Source organism: Mucor velutinosus (genome assembly GCF_035048745.1).
Source record: "Mucor velutinosus strain NIH1002 chromosome Unknown tig00001569, whole genome shotgun sequence".
NCBI classification, from domain to species: Eukaryota; Fungi; Mucoromycota; class Mucoromycetes; order Mucorales; family Mucoraceae; genus Mucor; species Mucor velutinosus.
Window position 1 is genome coordinate 1,378,201 of NW_027041921.1, and position 25,628 is coordinate 1,403,828.

The 25,628-nt window shown below is 39.4% G+C and overlaps 7 protein-coding genes across 7 annotated transcripts; 2 read left to right on the forward strand and 5 right to left on the reverse strand.

Annotated features, from left to right (window-relative positions):
* Positions 1-1,016: 1,016 nt before the first annotated feature.
* Positions 1,017-1,361, forward strand: ATC70_012635 (uncharacterized protein; the record flags this gene model as incomplete). Its single annotated transcript, XM_064831806.1, has 1 exon — positions 1,017-1,361. The coding sequence occupies one exon, from the start codon at positions 1,017-1,019 to the stop codon at positions 1,359-1,361; it is 345 nt and encodes a 114-aa protein (XP_064678086.1).
* A 529-nt stretch (positions 1,362-1,890) lies between these two features.
* Positions 1,891-3,761, forward strand: ATC70_012636 (uncharacterized protein; the record flags this gene model as incomplete). Its single annotated transcript, XM_064831807.1, has 2 exons — positions 1,891-1,961; positions 2,123-3,761. 2 exons carry the CDS (start codon positions 1,891-1,893, stop codon positions 3,759-3,761), a joined length of 1,710 nt encoding a protein of 569 aa, XP_064678087.1.
* A 249-nt stretch (positions 3,762-4,010) lies between these two features.
* Positions 4,011-4,403, reverse strand: ATC70_012637 (uncharacterized protein; the record flags this gene model as incomplete). The annotated part of the gene is made up of 1 exon (XM_064831808.1): positions 4,011-4,403. The coding sequence occupies one exon, from the start codon at positions 4,401-4,403 to the stop codon at positions 4,011-4,013; it is 393 nt and encodes a 130-aa protein (XP_064678088.1).
* Positions 4,404-5,099: 696 nt separating this feature from the next.
* On the reverse strand, positions 5,100-5,387 carry ATC70_012638 (uncharacterized protein; the record flags this gene model as incomplete). The annotated part of the gene is made up of 1 exon (XM_064831809.1): positions 5,100-5,387. The coding sequence occupies one exon, from the start codon at positions 5,385-5,387 to the stop codon at positions 5,100-5,102; it is 288 nt and encodes a 95-aa protein (XP_064678089.1).
* A 10,286-nt stretch (positions 5,388-15,673) lies between these two features.
* On the reverse strand, positions 15,674-18,077 carry ATC70_012639 (uncharacterized protein; the record flags this gene model as incomplete). Its single annotated transcript, XM_064831810.1, has 8 exons — positions 15,674-16,045; positions 16,102-16,389; positions 16,456-16,602; positions 16,652-17,439; positions 17,493-17,609; positions 17,675-17,734; positions 17,792-17,834; positions 17,895-18,077. 8 exons carry the CDS (start codon positions 18,075-18,077, stop codon positions 15,674-15,676), a joined length of 1,998 nt encoding a protein of 665 aa, XP_064678090.1.
* A 1,901-nt stretch (positions 18,078-19,978) lies between these two features.
* ATC70_012640 (uncharacterized protein) lies at positions 19,979-21,411 on the reverse strand (the record flags this gene model as incomplete). Its single annotated transcript, XM_064831811.1, has 3 exons — positions 19,979-20,112; positions 20,172-20,651; positions 20,712-21,411. The coding sequence occupies 3 exons, from the start codon at positions 21,409-21,411 to the stop codon at positions 19,979-19,981; spliced, it is 1,314 nt and encodes a 437-aa protein (XP_064678091.1).
* A 644-nt stretch (positions 21,412-22,055) lies between these two features.
* ATC70_012641 (uncharacterized protein) lies at positions 22,056-25,573 on the reverse strand (the record flags this gene model as incomplete). The annotated part of the gene is made up of 4 exons (XM_064831812.1): positions 22,056-22,315; positions 22,373-22,761; positions 22,817-24,087; positions 24,149-25,573. 4 exons carry the CDS (start codon positions 25,571-25,573, stop codon positions 22,056-22,058), a joined length of 3,345 nt encoding a protein of 1,114 aa, XP_064678092.1.
* Between the last annotated feature and the right edge of the window lie 55 nt (positions 25,574-25,628).

Consider the following 25,628-nt stretch of genomic DNA (forward strand, 5'->3'; position numbering starts at 1 on the left):
TGGTCTTTTCCCTCATTATATTTTACCATCTTTACTTCATCACTTTTTTTAACATGACACGTCCCATTCCTCAGGAGGTTCAAGGATCTGTCAAGGCTCTTTTCAACCAAGGTTGTTCCCTCCGTGCCATTCAAAAAATCTTCCCAAATTTGTCCGTCAGTGTACTTTCTCGCTATAGGAAGAAGTTTCTTGGTCATTCAAAACATGCCAAACCCGGAAGACGCAGCAAAATCACTACGCAAAATATGAACTACATTGAGAGGAATCTCCGCAATGGTAATTTAGACGGCCCCAAGGGTGTGCAGTGCTACCTTGCTCATATGGGAGTTCAGATGACTTTGAGGAATATACAGTATATACTCAAGCGCAAAGGGTTCAAGGCTAAAAGAAAGGTAAAGACCAATTTCGTGTCTGCGGAGAACCGGAAAAAGCGTCTTGTGTGGGCCAAGAGACATCGACATTTGACTGCGGACGATTGGCGTAAATGGGGATTTTCCGATGAAACCAGGGTCAACATGTGGGGATCTTGTTGTATTCACACATATAACTGTTCCTGAATCATAATGTCGTAGATTGAATTGAGCAATAAACTATGCACATATGGAGCATATGTAAATAAGCTGTTCAACATGTAAACGATAATCATGATATTCACATAAGCTAAGTTTCGATAAGCTATTCTCTATATGTCAAAAGATAGCAGATAAGGAATGTAAGTAATTAACGTTGCCAAGAGCTACTAAAGATATCTAGACTGATCATCTATATCTGAAATAATTACCATTTAGCATAAGTGAGGATTGACACTAAAACTTAGCATGAGAACACCATTCTAGACGGGTGTGTAAGCAATCCATAAATCATACATATAAATAGCAGTAGACATTCACCCTTCCCTTTTCTCTCTATCTGATTTTACTGAAAATAAAAAGACATATCCATTCTCACGTATTTCAGACAGTTACAACAGATCTGACGGCGAATCTTTCTACTGGACTGACAGGCCCACTGAGTTGATGCCTCATCAAACTGAGGCTCAAGTTCAGGGAGATGGTGGTGGCGTTGTTTTCTGGGGCATGATAACAGCGGAGGAACCAAGCTATGGTTCCACCATTACCGAAGGAACTGTTAACTCAGAAGTTTATGCTGAAATTCTGGACTCATCTTTGCTAGACACTATCAAGTACTATGGGCTGGACAAGAAAACGTTTAGATTCCAGCAAGATAACGCAAGACCACATACTTCTGGTCCCATTAAAAAATGGTTCACGCATCACGGATTCTCTGTTCAAAATGTTCTTGATTGGCCTCCCCCCAAAGCCCTGACCAAAACCCCATTGAACATGTCTGGCATCAACTAAAACGTCGTTTGAACAAGTACCCTACTAGGGCCACCAGCATTTCTGAGTTAGAAGACAGAATTGAACAGGAATGTTATAAATTCACAAAAGAAGACTGTCTTAAATACATAGGCAGCATGCCACGCCGAATCAAAGCGGTTATCAAGAGTAAAGGTGGTCCAACTAAATATTGAGCTTTTTTATAAGATTTAATAAATTCGACTTTTCACTTTTCATGAGGCTACCATTCTTTTTCTAATTACGTGAATAAAGTGCATAATATATCATCTGATAGCCAACTACTTAGGCTATTTATGAAACTAAGCAAACCCCAGTAGCTTTGATATTTGCAGAGAAAACTGGCTATAAGTGCAATTTGGCAAAACACTGGAACGTTTTTTTCGCGCACTGTAGATGTTCAAAAGAGCTCGTTGTTGTTGCAACAGAATTGCATACATGAGCAAAGTGCATGGTAAATAGTCGAATGTAGAGTAACACAAATACGCTCAACTGCAAAAGCAATGGTGGTATAAATTTGCACTACAACATAATGACTAATGTTGTCTCATGTCAAGCCACAGAGGCAACACAACCAGCAAAAGAAGAAGAAAGCGCAACAAAGTAAACATCATGATAAAATGCATTATCACGGGAAAGGAAGCAATAATACAAACGTTCAAAGAAGTTTTATATCATTCCGACTAGAAGAAAGAAGATACTTACCAATTACCACAACCACAAATAGACCAGAGAAGAAGCATGCACCAAAGACAGTAAACCAGGAAAGACCAGATTCGCAACAGCAGCAGCAATAGCAGCACCATCGAAAAACCAGAGAACAAACGACACCAGAGACCAGAGAAAGATCAGACAAAGACCAAACAAAGACCAAACAAAAACCAAACAAAGACCAAACAAAGATCAGACAAAGACCAGACAAAGACCAGACAAAGACCAGACAAAGACCAGACAAAGATCAGACAAAGATCAGAGAAAGATCAGAGAAAGACCAGACAAAGACCAGACAAAGATCAGAGAAAGACCAAACAAAGATCAGACAAAGACCAGACAAAGACCAGACAAAGATCAGACAAAGATCAGAGAAAGACCAAACAAAGATCAGACAAAGACCAGAGAAAGATCAGACAAAGACCAGACAAAGACCAAACAAAGACCAAACAAAGATCAGACAAAGACCAGAGAAAGATCAGACAAAGACCAGACAAAGACCAGACGAAGACCAGACAAAGATCAGAGAAAGACCAGACAAAGATCAGACAAAGACCAGACAAAGACCAGAGAAAGATCAGACAAAGACCAGACAAAGACCAGACAAAGACCAAACAAAGACCAAACAAAGATCAGACAAAGACCAGACAAAGACCAGACAAAGACCAGACAAAGATCAGACAAAGACCAGACAAAGACCAGACAAAGATCAGACAAAGACTAAACAAAGACCAGACAAAGACCGGACAAAGACCGGACAAAGATCAGACAAAGACCAGAGAAAGATCAGAGAAAGACCAAACAAAGATCAGACAAAGACCAGAGAAAGATCAGACAAAGACCAGACAAAGACCAGACAAAGACCAAACAAAGACCAAACAAAGATCAGACAAAGACCAGAGAAAGATCAGACAAAGACCAAACAAAGACCAGAGAAAGATCAGACAAAGACCAGAGAAAGATCAGACAAAGACCAGACAAAGACCAGAGAAAGACCAGAGAAAGATCAGACAAAGATCAGACAAAGACCAGAGAAAGATCAGACAAAGACCAGAGAAAGATCAGAGAAAGATCAGACAAAGACCAGACAAAGACCAGACAAAGACCAGACAAAGACCAGACAAAGACCAAACAAAGACCAAACAAAGATCAGACAAAGACCAGAGAAAGACCAGACAAAGACCAAACAAAGATCAGACAAAGACCAGACAAAGACCAGACAAAGACCAGGCAAAGACCAGAGAAAGATCAGACAAAGACCAGAGAAAGATCAGAGAAAGACCAAACAAAGACCAAACAAAGACCAAACAAAGACCAAACAAAGATCAGACAAAGACCAGACAAAGACCAGAGAAAGATCAGACAAAGACCAAACAAAGACCAAACAAAGACCAAACAAAGACCAAACAAAGACCAAACAAAGACCAAACAAAGACCAAACAAAGACCAAACAAAGACCTGACAAAGATCAGACAAAGATCAGACAAAGACCAGAGAAAGATCAAACAAAGACCAGAGAAACATAAGACAAAGACCAAACAAAGATCAAACAAAGATCAGACAAAGACCAGACAAAGACCAGACAAAGACCAAACAAAGACCAGAGAAAGATCAGACAAAGACCAAACAAAGACCAAACAAAGACCAAACAAAGACCAGACAAAGATCAGACAAAGACCAGACAGAGACTAGAGAAAGATCAGACAAAGACCAGAGAAAGGTCAGACAAAGACCAGAGAAAGATCAGACAAAGACCAGACAAAGACCAGACAAAGACCAAACAAAGACCAAACAAAGATCAGACAAAGACCAGACAAAGACCAGACAAAGACCAGAGAAAGACCAAACAAAGACCAGACAAAGATCAGACAAAGATCAGACAAAGACCAGACAAAGACCAGACAAAGATCAGACAAAGATCAGACAATGACCAAACAAAGACTAAACAAAGACCAGACAAAGACTAAACAAAGACCAGACAAAGACCGGACAAAGACTAGACAAAGACCAAACAATGCTCATGGCTGCGAAGGTCATGCTCTGCTCTTCGGATTCCGTATCCGTATCCATATTGTCATCAGAGTTGTAATCAGTCTGCTGATTGGGCACAGGGACGATCGTCTTCTTGACGACCTTACTTCGAAATCTTGGTTGATTATTCTTCATCTTGCACACGGCCCTGTGCGCTGGAGTCCATCCTGACTCCTTGCAATCGTGACAAATACGAGTGTTGACCTCACCAAACTTCCTTTGTGCCTCATCGATTCGTTTTTTCATGCTGTCAGATGCTTTGCAATCCTTGGTGCGATGATTGTGGGCATTCGGATGATACATGCATCGTTTGGGTGAGTGACTGGTGACCTTGGTGTTTAGAAGAACGAAATATAGACAGAGTAAATACAATTAGAACTGAATATTTTTATTATGTTATTCCAAGATTGAATAGGGATCAAAAATAGTGTAGATATCAAAGGTATTTAAAGTTATTTGACAGTGCCGCAGCAATAGGACCTTGATCTTGAATGCGGGATAATTGTATTATAAGCCTTGAACCAGTTAACGAGGATGTGCTGCATAAGAACTCATGAACCACCAGTCAAGGATAAACAACAAAGATAATCCAGGATAGAATGTTCTTCCTAATAGCTTTGACGGAAGAACATTTGTCGGAATTGAAACCCACTTCCAGGGACGAAAGGCCATAGGCTACCACTCTCCAGGAACGAAGGATATAGATTAGCCATTTGATGGCACCACTCATGTTCCTTCGTGCTGCTTGAATAAAGACCTCTCACTTCTACTATGCATCTCAGCTCATTCTCAGATCCTCTTATGTAATATACAACGCCTAATACATTTGCCTCTCAGAGATGATCTATATCCTAAACACTTGCTAGCACTATTGTTATTCAAAATTGAGGCGGAGGATGTTACTGGAGTTGCTTTTTTACGTTCTCTTTCCCACTTGTCCTTAAACAGAGCGTTGTAGATAGCTGTTATCTTGTTGACCACCAAATCCACGGTGATCTCCTACTTATTAGAATTGGTATTGAGAGAAAACTTGGTGTAGTTCGCCAACTCTTCTGGAAGGGCCTTGATCAAATAACGAACGATACTATCCTCATCCTGGATTTCAGCCTGATTGCGCAATTGTTGGAATTTGTCAACAAATTGATTGAAAGCCTCTCCTTGTTGATACACTAGTCGTTCCAACTGCTCTCTTGCCGCATCTCTCATATCAATGCTTGATCGACCATACTTGTTGATAACTGCTGTACGGAATTCGGACCAAGTTAAACGACCTTGTTTAGCAACCATGCTTGTATACCAACAAGCCATTCCAGTTGGTAACTTGGCTGGCACTCTGGAATTTGAGGCTTGATAGACTAAAATTCACGAAAAAAAAAAGAATAAAAAAAAACAGTAATGTCAACTTGATAAAGGTATATTTTATTACCAAACTGACAGGTGTAAAGTAAACTGAAGTCTCTCTACTGGCCAGGTAGATGATCCTTCTTATATACTATAACAATGGATAAAAGTTCTATTAATTAGATTGACAAATAAGTCAACTCAGATCAACTAATGTCTAATCATGATTTAGCTTTGCCTGGATGAATAATTAAACTCTCATCCAAAGTACCCTGATCTATCCTGATCTATCCTTTCTATAAGGATAATTAATATCGATCTAGTATCATGTATTATCCGATAGGTACAGTCTCCTTAGTCTATATCAATAGTACATATCTGAGTGTATATCGCTGAGCATACATCTTAGCATGTATCTGGATATATGGCATGTCTATAGCATGTCTCATATATTGCACAAGTCTGTAGTACATAAAGTATCTGTAGCTAGTATCACGGATATAAGCATGTGTCTTATAGCGTGGATCATAAAGTGCATATCTGAAGCAACAAGCTCATATTGCATTAATCTTGGTGCCTATCCAGATATGGTAAACATCCGTAGTCAATGTCGGAATACAAGTATAAGTCTATAACGCCATCCATGTCCGTGGTGCCATCTATAGCCTATATCCTATATAGTACGAATCTCATAGTACTAGCGCATCTGAAGTTCATATCTTATAGTAAAAATCGGTATCGTACATCTAATCCAGTGTACATATAGTTTATATCTAAATCTGGTAACTGGACGAACTGTCGGAATGCAGATCATAGTGGATGTATTCCACAGGTACAATTCTTTCCCAGTTGTCATGGATTGATAGACGATGAGCTTGTAAAACCAGTTCAAAATGATAATGGAAATGAGAAACCGAATATGCTATTTAAACACCAAGCCTTTACATTTTGGCTTCGCTACGGTAAAACCACCTTTAAAATCGCTGTTATCATGTATTGGGCCAGATGCTTGAATACTATTTTGGTATTGCACCTTCGCCTCCCTAGATAAAACCTTATATAAATTAATGCTAACAAAAGTTGGATTAAATGCTGGACTGTAATGGCCATTCACCTTCGTTTGACTACAGTATAACCCCTTCAAGGCCAATGATACCAACAAGTGTTGCCTTGAAACAACATATCACGCAATCCATAGCCAAATAGCAAACAAGAAATCACTTGATCAGATACGCCATGTTCTGGGAAGAAGGGCCTTTAATCTCTGATTAACTACGATAGCGCTTTTGTGTTCATATTTTCCAGTATCCGATATATGAAACCTCCGTGGTGCTATACCATACCATGGCCTAGAGCTTACCTTGATAGTAGTTGAATGCACGTTTATACAGTACAACTCCAAAAGAATTCACTCTGAATTTGCTAGTCAGCAACCAGCAATACTTATATTACCGGAATAATTTAAAGAACCTTCTGCCATTACATTTTAACTAAATTATTTTCCGTTATTGGGAATAGTCAATTCGATCAAAACAATTTCAAACCTTTCAATTCATTACATTCTTACCCATGAAAATGTGATAAATTTAAAAAAAACCACAATTTGACAATACTAAGATTTTCTCACCATATATAAGAATTCAATGTTAGTTAAATGTCAGACGTGAGACCATCAGCGTCTTTATATAAAGAAGTGTGGCCCAGACGTGAGCTTTCGGCGTCAGTATAAAAGAAGCAAGCTCCCCTCCTTTTTTTTTTTCATTGTCAGGTGTCAGGTACACACAGACTTTGTGTGTAACTTTTTTTAATTTAGTATAAATATCAACTTAGTTTGTAAAACAATAAAGATCATCTTATATCTCAATTCTATTCTTTTATATACATTTATCTAAGTCTACTCTAAAACTATACCTATACACACGACACAGGTGCACACAGACTTTGTTAGTAACTTTTATAGTTAATATGAATATCAAAAATAATAAAGGTTATTTTTTTTCTCACTTATACTGCTGAGACATATACATTTATCTAAATCTGTTACTTATACTCACAACACCATTAAATAACAAACACTTTGTAACATTCTATGCGGAAACTATTTGATAATTTTACATTTATCTGCCAGTAACTTTTAAACGAATCAGCTCTAGTACACATTCAAAATAACATTCATATATTACGAACTGTTCAACAACGCGATGGCATAGTAAAAGCGAATATAGTACCACAAAGTTTCGAGAACCTAATTCCACTACAGTAGCAGTTTATGAAGATTATTATCTACAGTCTGATTGGATTATTTTGTATATTTCACACGGTCATCAAGCGATTGAGAAACAGTATCTAATGAATATTATGGCAAACATTGTATCGTATAGTATTAAAAGACAATTTTTCATGTATGTTATCTTTTTACTATCTCATGCCGTGCAATAGATAGCATCCTATTAATGAAATTAAACAGTATGGGCCCGCTTCTGCAACAAAGGCAACATAATAATGTGTGCTACTCTTTGGGGTATTCAATGCATGCATCTTTAATAAACTCAGTAAATTTGTAAGCCATGTCTTTCTACGTGTTGTATTCACATATAATCCAGTCCAGCCTTTCATAGTATTGATCTATACGAGGGCTTGATTGTTGCGAAGCGAATATGCAAAATCGTAGTATCTTAGTAGTAAATTCGATTTCTCTCCTTCTTTATTAATAATGGATTGTTTAAAATCTACATTTATAGCTGAGTTTATTATTGTTAATGATTTGGAATGTCTACGGCGACAGCCCGCAGGGTGACACCGTCGTCAAGTGTAGTGATATTGCATCTAATTCAACATTTGTTGATATTAGTCCTGATCGAATATACCGTAGCCAAGCAAAGGTGTACAACTATAATGTTCAAGCAGCAAATTCGGGTTCTCATTTGCATTGTTAATAATAAGCTTACCAGCAACATGGGGCATCAAAATTCGTATGAATTAGTCTTACAAAATCAATATGTCTCCTGTTAAAATTACAAGTTGCACAGGTTGCAGAACTGCCCTTCCAGACGGCTTTAGCTACTAAAGATGTGGTTTATACCGTGTAAATAAAAGCTATAAAGCATAAACATAACCAAATTGGACAGTTTCCAAGCCTTCATATCTTGACATGTAGACATTTCTGAGCCACCGGAATAACGCCAAACAATTGCACTTGAGTAGTAGTAACTTTCTGACACCTTTGCTCAACTTTTTGAAAACCTAAAAAATATGGCCAAAAATCAACCAAAAAGCATGAGGTACCCCTCATGGTTTTTTTACGAAAATCAAAGGATCGCATTTTTCGCCTTGAAAATAAAGACTTTTACTATGGCATATATCAAATCAAAATGTTTCTCTCGATCCATAGCAACCTCTGAAACCACTGTTATGAGGCTTTCATATACAAAATATGGCTATTTTTGCTAAAAACCTCATTTCAGATTTTATTGAATTGCTCAATAGTTTCAATCAAAACACCTATTACAGTTAGCACCATCGGAAGCGCCTTGAAAAGTACTTCAAGAATGTATTAGGAAGCGTAGGGTGATTATCATAGTTCATATAGTCGAATACCAAAAGATAGATTAAAGAAGTCGAAAAAAGGCGAAATCTGTCCAATCTTGAGCAGAAAAAAATAAGCTGAGGTTGAATTAATTTTGGCGGCGGCATTGCTGATGGCTGACCTAAATGCTTTTCTGTTGATGATAATGATGATTGCGATGTTGATTAAATGAGGATCATGGAATTGAAAGGGTAATTGCTTAACCCAAATACTTTTTTGGGTGCTTTTGTTACAAGCGAGCCTTTTGCAATGTCAACATCTCAAAAAAAAGTCGCTGTAAATCTTACACAAGTCCTTTATTTACTTATGACCAGCTTTATGTCGCCATCTTATTAAGAGCATCAGCAGCAGTGAATGATATGACAATTCTATTATCAAAAAATGGCATTTGCGATATACAAATACTGCATAAAATTTGAATTTCTTTCGCATTGTCCCAAAAATAGGCTTTGTTTAATATCAGCGCAAGCAAAAAGGATACTAAGGGAGATACCTCCTCTCCTCCTCCTGGCTCTGATACAATCTTTCTGTTACTAACTAATAATAAATTGTTTAAAATCTACTTGATATACCAAAATGTTATAATGTCTGATTTAAAACGGCTTCAATGAGAGCCAGCAGGGCGACACCGACATCGAGCGTAGCGAGATGAATGGGCAAGTAATAAATACTGGAAGCTTTGAACATAAAAGCGTCGTAGTAGCAAATTAGAGACTGCAAGCCCTTGTCCCAAGAACACACTGCATCTAATTTTAATGATGTAATACCTGCTATACTTAGCTGTGGATTAAGTGATTTGTGGTGTCAAGGCAACATTTGCTGACCTTGACCTTAAACAGGTATAATAACCCTAAGGAGGCAAACGTGAAAAGCCATAATAAAGCAGTAAATTTGGTTTCTTATTTTCATTTGATGCAATTCACACCATAATCCATTATATTACACCTAATACAACCCATCAACATCCCATCGGTTTTTACATACACTACTAAACGCACATCAAACTACAGTCTACACGCACATCAAGACCCAACAAATAGTCAACTAGTAGGATGACTATTACTGAAACAATATCATTTAATTCAATGACATACAAGAACGGTTACAATTACACTTAACTGTAGATTATCTACACATATCATTTACGAAAATCTACTGGATCATCACACTTGTCTTTACACCTCAGGATTTGACATTATTCACAAAGATATAAATGGGACCACACAATTCATTCAATAAAGGATCGTCTTAATTTTGCACAGAATGATAAACTGATAATTTACTGATACATTCATTTGTATGACTTTAGTTATCTAGCACCTTGTTGAATATATTAGCTTGTAGCTCATAAAATTTATATTTTTCAGCAAATTTATAAAGAAAACGTACATCTGGTACTTGAAACCCTTACATTATGATGGATCTAATGTAAAGCTATTGAATGGTCTTTGTTTTGTGCGAATCCGGTTAGTATTTGTCGAGGTATGTTCAAAAAATGGTAGCATGCAAAATCATTGATTTTGCTTCAAAATCTGCCTGTGATAGCAAGCAAAAAATCTGGTGACCTTTTTTTGGTCAGGACAATATTGTCAATATTTCATGATAGAGTTATGCCAGAGCTTCAGGCAATAGCTCATTCGGTAGGATATGTTCTGGTCTACAATGATTAGTAATGCTTAACAATATGTTTTGATGACAGATAGTAATTAATCTTTAGAAAACAGTCAAAAAATCCCAAAAACAATTGTACCAAATATTTGGTGAATAATATACACCAGAGACTTGATATAAATACCATTGTATTCTGCTTTAAATTCTCTACAAGTTTTATATAAGCTTGAAGGGGTGTTTACTATCAAGAATCAAATAGTTTTAGGTCGATAATAGATTTAGAAAACTCATGGACCATCATCCAGAACAATAAAGATTCAATCTCCGTTTGGCCTTCGCATGTGTACTGATGTATCATTCTCTAAACCGGATCTCCAAATGCGTAGAAACAAGCAGTTCAAGCACCGGTCACATCAGATCATAAACTTTGACGTGAAACAGGATTCAGTTACGATCCATATCATGGCATGTTCAGGATAATGGATTGGATCTGTTATCCTATCACCCAAATCAACCCATCTAATACCTTATCCTCACATCAAATCCCTCAATTTGAATAGTATATAAACCCTCTTATTTTCAATGTAATAAACGATATTCTTTACCTGATTAATTTCATACTCTTTTTTTTTATAAATAATTTATTTCTGATATATCACTTAGTATAAGTAGAATAACTCTTGTCTTCATCAATAAATTTTTAGTTTTTGTGTTTGATCTTATTCAAATAAGTCTTTTGTTTTTATAATATCGAACATTTTTTTATAAGCTACAAATAACAATCCTTTTATTCTTTGTGCTTAACATTAATTATCCTTATAGAAAGGATAGATCAGGGTGCTTCGGATGAGAGTCTAATTATTCATCCAGGCAAAAGATAAATCATGATGATTAGCTTGCTGGAGTTGTCTTTTAGCATGATTAGACATTACTTGATTTGAGTTGACTTATTTGTCAACCTAATTAATAGAACCTTTATTCATTGTTATAGTATATAAGAAGGATCATCTACCTGGCCAGTAGAGAGACTTCAGTTTTACTTTACACCTGTCAGTTTGATAATAAGACATACCTTTATCCAGTTAACTTTACTGGTTTTTTTATTCTTTTTTTTCCGTGAATTTTAGTCTGTAAAGCCTCAAGTTCCACAGTGAGATCAAGTCAAATTTGAACACGAAAATACCCCCACTGTACAATTTCAAATTAAATTGCCGCAATTAAGACTGCTACTGCAGAAGACTGAGGCCAAATTTACTGGTCGTGACGTCGGATAGGGCGCCCTCTCATTTTCTATACATCCGTTTTTTTATCCTTTTTGCAAAACGCGTTTAATATCGAACCATGATGGTTTTGGAACCCTTTTGATTGAAAATAGCATTCTAGCTTCTGATAACACGGTCTTGTACTGTTAATAGTGCTTTATACTGCTTCTTTGAAATGGAATATGGTAGGTAGCATTCCATAACGAACACTGGAAAGCATAGAATTAACACTAATTGAATTTGTTTATTAGGTTTTGATAATTTTTTTGCCTCTTTGACGTCGGTGCTGCCGCCATTCCTTTTCTGCTATCTCTGTTGTCTGCTTCTTTGGTCTTTATCCGGTCTCTGCTGGTGTCGTTTTTTCTTTGGTTTTTCTATGGTGCTGGTGTTGCTGCTGCTAGTCAGGTCTTTTCTGGTCTACTATTCTAGGCGTAGTAGGCTCGTTCTCTGGTGCATCTCTGGTGATTCCATATTCTGAGGCCTATCTGTTGTGGTTCTGATAAGTGGTAAGTATCTTTTTTCTTCTGGCGGCGATAATATAAATCTTCTTTGAACGTTTGTATTATTGCTTGCTTTATCGTGATAATGCATTCGTAATGTTTGCCTTGTTGCGCTTTTTTTTTTCTTTCTTTTGTTGGCTGTGATATGATCAGTTCAACGGATGCTTGCAATGTCGTTACTTCTTATGTATGAACAACAAGCATGATGTGCTGCTATATATCTGTATTGCCGTTGCAATACTACTTTGTTATATGGCCGTGGGTTGTTGTCTGTGCTGCCTCTGTCGCTTCACATGAAACAACATTAGTCATTATGTTGTATTACACACTTATACTACTATTGCTCATGCAATTATGTATGTTTGTGTTCCTTTGCATCAGACTATTATCATGCACGTTGCTCATATATGCATTTTTGTTGCAACAACAGCGAGCTGTTCTCAACATTCTTTGATGTTGTATTTCTTATGCTTTTCTTTAACTCACTTTTTTTTTACGTGAGTGTTGCTTTTTTGCCTACATACTACTACTATAATACTCTTATAGTACTGTAGCATGTTCTTTTCTTTTTCTTTCTTTTATCATGTTTCTTTGAAGCATACTTTTTTTTACGTTGTGTGGATGTGCCTATCCCTGAAACTCAACAAGACATTATCCGAGGCTAGGAGGTAGATAGGCTGCCTCCACTTGGTTATCGCTACTTACTTTAGTGATGATTGAGGGTCTCAATGCCTGAATTTAAAGCTAGGTGGTGTAAGTAAGGCATGCTCTAGCACTTGGGGGAAGTTTGATGATAGCAGCGGCTATATTGCTATTATAGCGGCGCTTAAAATTTTGCCTCACATCAAAACCGGGGGAAACCCTCGCAATTTTTTTTTTAGGTCAGCGGAGTTTTCGAGCGATTTGATTGGCTGAGAGGTTGAAGTACCAAAGGGTTACAACTAGTTGATTTCCTATTGACCTGCCATTTATTACCATGATTTTGTGTTTGTAGTAAAAGTGCGTAGTAGCCAAATAAACATAATTTAAGTCCTTCTCTGTTCAAAAGTGATATAAGGTAAAGTTGCTGAATCTGGCATCTATTACGCAGTTCGAAGTGAGTTATGTCTTTTAAATGTAGTATTACGTTGTGGGAACATATACAGTATAAGTATAGCAATACACTAGGCACCAGACCCTTCCAGTGTTAAACGTCTCAACAAGCATCTATCGTTTATCACCGATTTCCCACATGTCTCACTTCTATGGGCTGCTATCTTTTACCTCACATCAAACTCTGGATGTACAAAATGTTTCCGGTTTTCAGGTTTGGGCCATCATTTATAAAATCAAGTTTTGAAGCTCGATTTTGAAATTCGCTTTGAAGGTAGCATATTTCTTGTATACCAAATTTAAGGGAGAAAAACGAAAGTGTAGTTGGTTTTTAGGAGGGATGATGAGTTACTGATTATCAACGAAAGATTTTGGAAAGAAGACAATTTTGAGCAAAGGTCTACGTATAAAACTTATTGGAAGCTGGTAGCTACAAGAGATTGCGAGCGGTAGATTGATGGATTAGCATTGGGAAACGTTTTAGTGAAACCTTGTACTGAAAACCTTGTAGTCAAAACCTTTTGGTTAAACCTTTGTCCGTTATGATTTGGTAAAAGGTCAAAGGTGTGCGGCACATTTCATCAAAAGAGAAGAATAGGGTTTTCACGCCATATGCTTATGTTAGAGATTTCGTATCACAGTAATCGTATGCTTATTTTGAGGGGTCGCTAACAAACATATAAACGGATTTTCAGTCGCTACAATGGCTGTCAGATAATAAGCGAGTAAAATGTAACGTAACCAACATTACAAAAAACAGTGGTTAGACGCTATTATCTGTAGTACTGCCAACTCAATCAAGTCTGTTTCCATGAATAAGATCTTTCTCCTTTTTGCTTGCTCTACCAAAGGAGGCATCATTTGGGCACCCATTACGATACTTACTTTCAAAAATCGGATTCCAACCCTTCAAATTGGAGTTTACAGTGGCACAAAACCTTTTCTTTAATAACAGCACGGAAACATTTATACAGTGTTCAAGTCTATGATATAAATTCAGGGCATGCATCGACTAATGCTAGCGCACAAAGAAGCAAGACTTGAGCGACCGTTTTTTGACAGTTTAACAGGGACTAACTTATTGAGCGCTGTAGATCCATGAGAACTGTATTTGGTCCAAAAATGATTGCATGCCAATAGTTGTATCCATTTCGTTGGAATATAAGTGTTGGCGCAAGGGAGCTGTTTTAACGTTACATCAATTGACATATAAAACAAAGAACGATACAAAAAATGCCATATTACATTAATATTAAGTTTTGTTTTTGGTTTTGACATAATACAGGATTATCAATAAAAATGTTTGCTGTTTGTAAAAGAGCTCTTCCTAAAAGTTCGTGTATACTGCAGATGATATAACTCTCTGGTTTCTGACCAAGATTAAATACGTTGTATTTAATGCTAATTTTGCTATGACCAGCCTGACACTTGGTTTTTGAAATATTGTCGATAGCAGCTCGAAAATTTTCGATGCTGGTCATTATCACATCTGGCAAAATTGTGTTTCATCCAAATCTACTGTTATCCTATACCTATGAGCTCCTTCTGGTCTCCCGCCTTGAAATATAAACGTCCTGAACCTGCCGCCAAGCTGACTATTATCTCAAGCAACGTTTGCAGCTGTGTGCATGTATGCTAGCAATGCAAGTGTCAGCCAGATGCTATAAAAGTCGATCATAGAAAGCAGTGTTGTCGCTGATTGTGAGAAAATGGTCAGACGAGGATTAAAGGAAGGATATCATTCCTAGTGCGGCAACCCAATGAGATGATGAAAAGGCTAAAATCATGGCATGCACTTATAAATTTCATGGATACAGCCATCCTCACCCATAGACATTGTTAAGCGTTGACACAATGATTAATTATTCTGTCAAGTTCTTTGGCCACACCTGAAGAGTGCCAGGTTAAAGCGTTCATGCACAGTATGGCGGGTACATACAGTGTTTGCTGTAATGTTTTATTGTAAAGGTTGACTTGGCTCAAGAATGGAAAGGGGAGCACAGGGAAGATCAATAACGGAATGATGGTGATTATTATTTTTAGCATTTAATTTTTTGTAGAATTCTTAAACTATTGAGGGCTTTCAGAGAAATGTATGGAGGAGAAAAAGAAAATAAAGGGGGGAGAAGGGAGCATAGCATGAGAGATGGATGGGCTGATGAATTATGGTATGAAATGCTATTACATATCTACATGGGCAATATTGGAAGGCGATAAACAAGATGGAGGAGTAGAAGACGGATGTTGGGAATGGGGAGAAAGAGTCGACGAAGATGCCGGCAATAGTGTTGATGCTACTGTATCATTACCATGAGTTGTAGCCTGGGTAGTTGACAGAAAATCAACAAAATTCTTCTTGATACTAGACAAGGTATCCACGATGCTCATCTCCATTGTACCTTGACCACGTTCGAATTCATACACCATAACTAAGAGAGGGGTAAATTCTGGAGCAACTGCAGCAGGAGTGAGATCATCTGTCATTATGTCAGTGCTACTAGAGAGCATTCCTTCCATAGGCTGTGTTACTCTAGATTCAATATCCTCAAACACCTGCATTTAAGGAGTAAGTGTCTATGTTTACATCTAATCACTATGTGTCGACCTACCTGTACGACACATAAATTGTTGATTGCGATATCCACTTCATCCCAAGATTGCAGCGAGCGGATACCCTTCATAAAGGCATCAAAGAATTGATTGACATAGACAAAGCTGTACATGTATTTGCCTTCATTGATCCAGAGAGCCTGCTGCACTTCCTTTGATTCCAAGACAACATTGCCGAACGAGTAGATGGTGGTGGTGCATTCAATGGTGCGACGGTCTTGTGTCTCGAAAAACGAAGTATTATTGAAGAAGAAATCTGTCATGTTTAAATTCAAATCAAGTTTGACCTAAATGTCAACTATGTGAGTTCAAAGTATGATGAAGCACTCCTTTTTTTTACGCTCCTACTGTACCTTGGCGGCTAATGTAGTGACAGCCGGGTTAGTCGAAAGATCCGTCAGGGAGGGACATTTGTTCTTGGCGACCAAAGATGCATCAATTGTAGGGATGCAATTAGGTACACATTCTGGTAAATTGGCAAGTGTATGGGGAATAGTAATCTAAAACACGTTAGTACAAGATGACAGCTAGCCCCTGATGAACACTTACAGATGGGTCATAGGGAAGTGAGTATTCGAGGTATAAGCATATGTAATTTGGCCATAAAGGGTAGATGGACGGATCAATCCAGATATTGTTAGAGTTGCTAGGTAGTGTCATACTTGATGGACCTTCCATCATCATGTGTATATTAGAGGAGGCAGCAGTATGAAAGTGCATATTATTGTTCATAGCAAAAGGCTTCTTTTGTTTCTTGTTGTATTTTCGAGCAGTGTTCAGCTTTTTGGGTTTTTTGAGCTGCTTGACTACAGAGGAAGATCCAAAATTAGAGTCTAACAAGTCGACTACTGTGGGTTTCTGGTTTGCATTTGACGCATTATCGTAAGGAAACAATTGTTGCAATACATCATTGGTAGTGGCATTAGCGAGATTTTGAAATGACAAGGAAGTAGCCATGCCACCAACACTTGCATCTGCTGATGAAGCGGATGTGTTTGCTGTTGAGCCACTGTTGTTGCTATTATTGGCATTGCCATTGGATAGAGTACCAAAGAAAGGCTCATAAAATGGATCTTTGATATCCAACATGGAAAGCGAGGCTTGTTGATCATTATACATGATGTCAAAAACATAGTCGGCCGGCGACGGAGAGGAAGACATGGAAGATTCATCAGAGGAGAGATCTGTCAAGTTAAGCTTTTGCTGGTGGTGATGATGGTGTGTGTTAGTATTGCTGCTCTGACGGCGAGGCATGGTGGCTATTTTAGGCTTTCTATGCGTCTGAGTTGTTGTGGCAAAGCCTTCATCTTCGATGGAATCAGTCAATAAACGCATAACTAGATGATAGTTTGAGTCTCTTGTTTGGAATAACAAATGCTGGCAAGCTTACAGTGAGGATCTCCTTTGCGAGTATTCTTCAAGACTTGGATATGCGATGATACTTGCTTTCTGGTGCGTACCTTGCCCGTTTTGCGGAAAATAAAATCAGAAATCAATTCATTTCGCCCTGAAAATCATAATTTGCATAAATATTCCACGAGTCAGATCAGAACAATGGCATCAAACGCTTACCACACGGCTTTCCGTTGACTAGGATCTTTCTTCTGCCTAATTTTGGGATTGTCTCCAATGCTAAAATACAGTTTTTGTCAGTGAAAATGACAAGAGCTTTTAAAAATTAAAATGTACCTTTGATGAACGCATCTTCAACATCTGGTGGCCACACTTGTTGCTGTACAACGGCATCATTAGGAACAGATGCGCTTTCTTTTTCATATAGACAATAACAAACCTCTTCTTTTTCTTTACTTGAATTCATGTCCTTTTGTAACATGTGCTGTCGTGGCTGAAACTGATTATTGACGTGTCGATATTGGCGTGATCTTTTGTCTTTTGAGCCATTGAAGTGATCGTTGCTCCCATTCGAGTCGTTGTTGTTGGAGGCGAAAAAAATATCTTGAGCGCAAGCCAACATGATGTCTTGAATTGAGAGAAAAGAAGAAAGGAGAAAGGAAAGAAAAAGAGTAAATAAACACCAAAAAATCCCAAAGGGGTTTTATACCAGTGGAAAAAAGATTTGTTGTGATGAGTGCAGTATTTGCGTCTGTGAGCCGTGTATATATATGAAAATAGATATACATGTGCAAATTGCAGTTGTAACTGTATTATTCCCTGGTGAAGCTTTGTTCACAAATCAAAAAGAACATGAAACATCGAGTCTTTTACTTGATTTGGTGTCGTTGGAATGGTCTATTTCACCTCAAATATAGTAATAAATATGTCCTTTTTTCGTAGCTGGTTGTTTTATCAATGCTCTAATAGCTATATCCCCTTTTGAAATGAATAAATTAAAAATCATTAAAAATCGAATGTGCCTCTGATTCTCTCTCTCTCTCTATAAGAAAGCAACATGTCATGCTGATCTTGGTTTTGCAGAAAATTCGTGGATAGGAAATTTATTCATCAGGGCATATAAACATTATGCATCGCCCTCTCTCTCACTCTACGACAGTGCTTATATTTGTCATAAATTTCATATTTACCAAATTGAGTCAATCTATCCCTACCCCTTGAGTATAAACTATTAACACGGTTTTCTTTCAAATTAAACTCGAGTCTCTATATGACGATTCTATTTATCCATATACACCACAAGTTATCCCTTGAATAATAAAAAAAAAAAATAGACCCTCACTCTATGAATGACGATGATGGTGGGATGTTGATCTATCAAAACATAGTGTACACAGACATTCAACATGTCATTTCTTTTTATTTATGTATTTATTGCTGCTGCTGTTGTTGTTGTTGTTGTTGTTGTTGTTGTTGTTGGCGTTGTTGCTTATTGTTACCATAGTGATTGTTGCTTCTACGGTTATTATTGTTATTTACAGACTTCTCCACTTTGACATCTAATGGTTTATCGAATAATTCGGATTGCACTTTGATGAATTGGTCTGCCATGGCCTTTTGTGCGTCTTGATTATGCTTGTATACAACGAAACCATAACGGAGGTATTGAAATGTTTCGGGACACTATCATTGTGGGTTCAATCGTCATGCTTGCCATGTCATTACCATCACTTACTCTCAGTAATTTATATTCCACCATGTCACCATAAGAGCCCAATGTCTTGAAGACTTCCCGAGCATGTGCTACGCTAGGAATATTGTCAGATACTCGGAAGAAGGCACGGGTGGGTGTAATTGTGCTTTTGGTTGCTTGTGTAGCTGCTGCCTTGAGTGTAGATGCCATAGTATACAATGCAAGGAAAAAAAAAAAGTGAAAGAAGGGCCCTGGATAATTCAAGTCGCCTGTGATACGATACAATTAAAGCAATGTTCCGTGACGCTTTTGCAGTGCTATTCCCAGCTTTGATCCAGGTGGCGCATCATCCATGCTTGGAAGCTACGTCTGATGGATGGGCCCTGTGCAGCAACTGACCGTAAGCTGATTCAGATGAGATTATACTGGATAAAGGTGATTGTAAGACGCCACACTGCATTGCTAGCAAAAGTTTAACCTTGGAAATGCTACAGCCTTGGATGCTTACAAACATTGCATAACACAACATGCCTCATGCTGGCCACATTTAACGTCGTTTGTCTGTGCTGATCATTGCATGTGTAAGTGTGTGCGGGATAATTTCCGTTGCTGCACATGCGATCTGTTGCCATCTCAAATTCTTGATGCTTTTGTCCGTAAATCACATTTGTTTGTTTATAAATTTTACAGCATAATGAAAATGATGAAGGTGCATATCAAATGTTGAAAGAGACATAAATATATTTATTTTTTAAGGAGGAATAAGAAGAAGAAGAAGAAGAAGAAGAAGAAGAAGAGATTAAATTTAAACTGACAAATAAAGAAAATGACTATGAGGATGTGGGTCGTTGCAATGATGGCGAGGTACGAGACTGACTCGGCGGTGGAGTGAGTGGATAAATGGGATAATGTGTAATGGTGTAATCTACTGCTGATGTAGCAAATGTTCTTTTAGAGAGTTGATCTATGTAAAATGATCAGTCATTTGATTGCATTGTAGACAAGGCACATAGCAACGCTTACCCATCAAACTAGGAATCGCACCTGAAGTCTTCCATTCATTGGTGTGATCGTGCTGCTGCTTAAGGGACGATGTACTGCGTGCAGAGGTCGGTGGACTTGGCAGATGCTGTTGCTGTTGCTGTTGCTGCTGCTCCATCAAAAACTTATCCAGTTCATGCCGCTTGCTAGTGCTTCCCGAAGAAGAGGGTGGTGACAGTGGCCACATGGACATGGGGGACTGTGTGGATATAGAGGGTGATGAAGTGGAAGCGAGTGGATAAGGTTGGCTCAGGTTTACGCCACTGGACATGGTGGACGATGAGGAGGGCGAAATCGAGAGGTTGAGCATGGAATGTGCTATACTTGTTTGTGAATTGGATGGTCGCATGATCGAAACTGGGCTTGTTGTCGCGGGTGATGTAGGAGGCAGCGGAGGAGGTGTGGATGGATGAGGAGGCGGGGAAAGTGAGCCATAGCGTGTGGGCGATGAATAAGGCGAAGCTGCGTTGATACGAGAGTGAGCATCACTAAAGATCATGATTGCATTTCCTACAGACTTACCTCGTCGCTTGATTTCGTATTTGCTCTTCAGCTCCAATTGCTCTTTGGCTACATTGATGCCTTGCACGGAATGACGACAAGGCCTGACCTTATGACTACCACCTGTTTTTAGATGATGAGGATCATTTGTGATGAGCAATGAAGGGGTGGAAAGAGGGCTGGGCGTGAATGCAGTCATTAGTCTTTCAATACGTCTGAGTCTATCTTCAATACGATCCATGGCTTCACCTGGAGCAACCGCTGTTGTTGCGCCAGTGATGGTCGATTTGCCGCCACCATGGTGCTTATTAACATGTCTTCGCTCTGAATTGTTTACACAATCAATATTGTTCGTTGCACAGAAATTACATGGACTTGCTCCATCACATTTTGTCTTTCTTCTTCTACATGTCTCACAAGCTGATCCTGAACTGAGTCTTCGAGCTGCCTGCGTTGAAAAGACGCCTCGAGAATGGTCTGTCACTACGCTGTAAACGCAATCTTGATTTGCCTCTTTGCAGTGAGCGCAGGGTCTTTCCGAGTTGCAGACACGTCGTCGTTTTCTACATTGCTCGCAGGATTTCTTGAGCGAATTTAGTCGGCCCACTGACACTTTTTGCTGTGGTTGTTGTTGCTGTTGATTGACATGTTGATATGGTTGCTGTTGGCTGTGCGATGAGGATGAGGATGAGGATGAGGTAGGAGGCGATTCAAAAGGCATGTTAGAGAGCGAGAGCAGATGTAAAAAAAGAAAGAGAAGGAAAGAAAGAAACAATAATTAAAACGTTGGCTTGCTGTGTAATGGCTCACTTTCTTTCTTTCTTTCTTTGTGTGTGTGTGTGTGTGTTTGTGCGTGCCTTATTCAGCAAACCCCTCTATTTATCTATACTATCCCTCATTTCGGTCGGTATTCACTCCGGACCCGAGTTTGTGTACCTTTTTTTACAGTAAAAAAAAAAAAAAAAAAAAAAAAAAAAAAAAAAAAAAAAAACGACAATGTGATATCGATCCCCACACAGTTCACTTTAGGTCTAATGACGCTCTACTGTAGCTTCCCACTTGTGTCATCCCAGATCACTCTTCTTTTCCTATCCAACCCTGTTCGCCTCAAGCCACTTGACATTTCATCATGATGGATTCTTCCAAGCTGGCTTTGATGGACATTCAACTAGGAGCATCAAGCGTTGTACCATGACAAATGGGTTGTGATATAGAGTAGCACATCTTACGCTTGTGATACAAACAAGGTAGTTGGATTTCTGTCACAGGGTCAAATACTGATTGTTTTTGCCGGTTAACCCGAAGGTAAGACAAATAGCAAGTATTTATATATACATCAAGCAAGATCACTTTTTTTTATTGTCTTCAATACCTATTGTTGGATAGAGCCGATGAAGACAGAAACGACACTGGGTTGGCATCGTTGGCGCTGATATGGGTGATCCACTCATGCTTCAGGCCTTCTTGCGGCGTCATACGTCTGGATGGATCCCATTGCAGACAGCGTTCAACAAAGTCGATAAACACAAGATCATGGCATTTGAGTGCTTGGAACAGGGATCGTGTACCTGGATATCGTTTCTTGCCTTTGGAATTGGCCACGATGCGAGGATTTCCAATGGAATCTAAAGGATACAAATGAGTCTATACATGCGAGTAGCATTGCAGCGTGGCGAGCTTACCGAAAAACAGCTTCCTTCGCGAGCATCGTTCAACAAGGTGTCTATCCGGCAATCCCATGGTCTCCATAATGCAACTCAATTGCTCTTGCTCATTTTCGCCAGGAAATAATGGCAATCCCGTATACAACTCTGCTATAATACAACCCACACTCCACATGTCGATGGCTTTGTGGTATGAAATACCCAAAATAACTTCAGGTGATCTGTAAAATCGACTTTGAATATAAGTATACACGCGCTCTGATTCAAAGCAACTACTGCCAAAATCAATGACCTTGATTGAGCTTTTTGCAGGATGTTTCAACATGATATTTTCAGGCTTTAAATCGCAGTGAATGACATTGTGTTCTGCCAGCATGGAGAGTGATTGCAGTATCTGAAAAGTCATCCTATTCCATAAAGATTGAGCATGGATGTATTCCCACTTGTCCAACTGAAGCTTACCTTCTAATCAAACTCAAGCTAAAACCTTGGAAATGATTGCTCTTGATAAACTCGTACAAGTTCATCGACAAGCATTCAAAGGCAATGCACAGATGATTTCTGAAATAAAAGTAATCCGTCATCTGTATGGTATGAAACTGGTCTTGTGGGTCCCATTCCACCAGCTTCTTTAGAATGTTCACTTCTGTAATGGCTTGCGCATGGAACCGCTTCTTGTTGCGAATCAACTTGATGGCTACCATTTGTGCCGTCTTGTGATCAAAGCATTTGACAACCTGACCAAATGAACCGCGCCCAAGGACATCGATGACTTCGTACCTATAGGCTAAATGATCTTGCATCACAATCTTGTAATCTCCTCTTTCGTCGTCAAATCCGAAATTGTGTTCACCAGCTGTGTGTTTTGTCTGTGCGTGGGGTCCCACAAAGTAGATTTGGCTGTAATCGTGAATCTCGATTTGCTTTTCATAGTCGCTCAGGTATTGGCCGTAGTATTTGAGAGCGGTCGAGATGCTCTTGGGCGATCTGGCCCCTTCGACGACTGAAGGGGAGGGAGCAGCTGCAGCATTAGCGCTGGCTGAAGGTGGTGGAGGTGTAGCTGCAGATTTGCTGGCATTGCTGTTGCTATGGTGATGGTGATGATGACGATGTGAGTGATGGTGATGGTGATGGTGATGATGGTGCGCATGTTGTTGTTGGTGCTGTTGGTACTGTTGCTGCTGCTGCTGCAAAAGTAACTGCTGACTCAGGTGTATCTTTGCTGGTGCAGCCTGTATGGGCACTTGATGCTGGGTATTCGGCTGACGGCAACTAGCAGCTCTTCTGACCTTTGTGCTGGCAGACGTACTCATGCTACTACTTGCTGCTGCTGTCAATGAAACATCTTTACTGGTGTTTGACGTGGGGATATGGCTCTTTCGTTTGGGCATCACATTGGATAGTGATGGTTTCCGTTCCAGTCGTTTAATGTCGTATCCCAGACCACCCGAGCCAAGATCGTGGCCAGGAGGCGCTTTGGCATGGCTGTTGGTTAATGGCTGTTTCTTGTTTGCAGGAGAGAAATCATCCAGTGACGAGAGATGAGCCAATTTGATCTTGTTACTACTTGAAGAAGGCGTTGTCGACGTACTTTGTCGCAGTTGTATCGATGCAGCTGTGGAAGGCTTCTTTTGCAAGTTGCTGGGAATGGTCATTTGTATAGGATTCAAGGTCATTGGGGGTAATGGCATCGTTGGTATAGGTGGAGGTGTAGCCAAACTACCAGGCAATGTCTAATGGTACATACAGTTATTAGGGGGTTTTGCTTCTAAAAAGGAGAGACATGCTATTTACCTTTCCTCGCTTACGTCCGATCGTTTTGGTGGTCGTATTGCTGTTGGAGACGGGTGCTGCTGCTATGGCGTGCTGAGACATAGACTGTGATAGAGGCAAGGACTGTTCCCGCACAGGTGGATCCACTGTGGATTCATGCCTTTTTGCCTTGAGCTCGCTCGCATTAATAAACGACGAGTGCCTGTCTCTTTGTATTTCCAGCTCCTTGATGTCCTTTTCAATCTCTGCTAGATCATGACTCAGGTTCATGGCATAGATAGAGGTTGCTGGGGTCAATTGCATGGTTTGCTCAATGGGCGTCAGTGTAGGTGATGTCAATTTACTGTCTGCTGTCTGCTGTCGATGCTGTATCTTGCTATTATCGCTGGTAGGTCGACTACTGCTGACTGCACTGGACAAATCACTGCCGCCACTGATGGTACTATCTCCACTCTTTTTCTTTCGCACAACAACTGAATTTGTTCTCGATTTCAATGCTTGTTGCAGCTTGGGCACGGCTGGAATGGGAGGCACAGCAGGTACGTCGGATGCATTCAGGCTGCTCGTTCGAGGTGGCGGTGGGGAATAGGTGAATGATCGATGTCGACTATGACGAGAATATCCCTGATATTCAGACAATCCATTATTAATATTAGAAGTATTATGATTAGGTGTAGTAGTAGTAGTAGTAATAGTAGTAGTAGTAGTAGTAGTAGTAGTAGTAGTAGTATTCGTAGATTGGGGTAACTTTGGAGGAGCATCGTGTGGTAATATGCTGGAAGACACCGTTCTTCTCGGCTCACGAGTTGAAGCAGGCAAACTGAGTCGATCATTGCTGCTTGGCTGAGGCGACGTCTTTTTGTCCTTGCTGAAGCTTAGCTTTCGCTTGACTTTGTTCATGAATTGCATGGATTGCTTTTTCTCTGGTAGACGAGGTTGGTCATGAAAGATGTCTGGATGTTGCGGTGGAGGTGGAGGCGATCTTAGCTTTGTTCTGGGCGTATGGTCTCTCATGGATCTGGTCTTTCGAACAGTGATGGGCTCCTTCTCAGTGGTGGGGTTTTGGTGGTGGAATGTGCGTCGGTTGGTGGATCTCGAGGGAGCGTCCTGCTGGTGGATAGCCGTGGTTTCTTGTGGATGAGGAGAGTCGTAGGTGTCTAGCCAATCGTGCTCTAGAGTGTTGTTCAAGATGTCCAGGTAAGAGGGCACAAGGTTGCTCACCTCTGAATCAGACGAGTTGCGTGGAGGCATCATTTGAGTGGTGAGCCACTCAGGCTTGGTTGCTGCTGGTTTGTTGGCTGTAGCAGTAGGCGTTGTGCTGCTGTTATAGAAGCGAGAGGTGGAGACGGTGCTGGACGAACGACTTGTAGTCAATCGTCTGGTATGTGGTTGTCCTCGCTGATGATTGATGTAAGCCCATGTATCGTCTTGTTCAGAGGAGGACATGTATTTGAGGGATTCAAGAAAGAGAGCGAGAGAAGAAGAGAGAAGAAAGGTGATT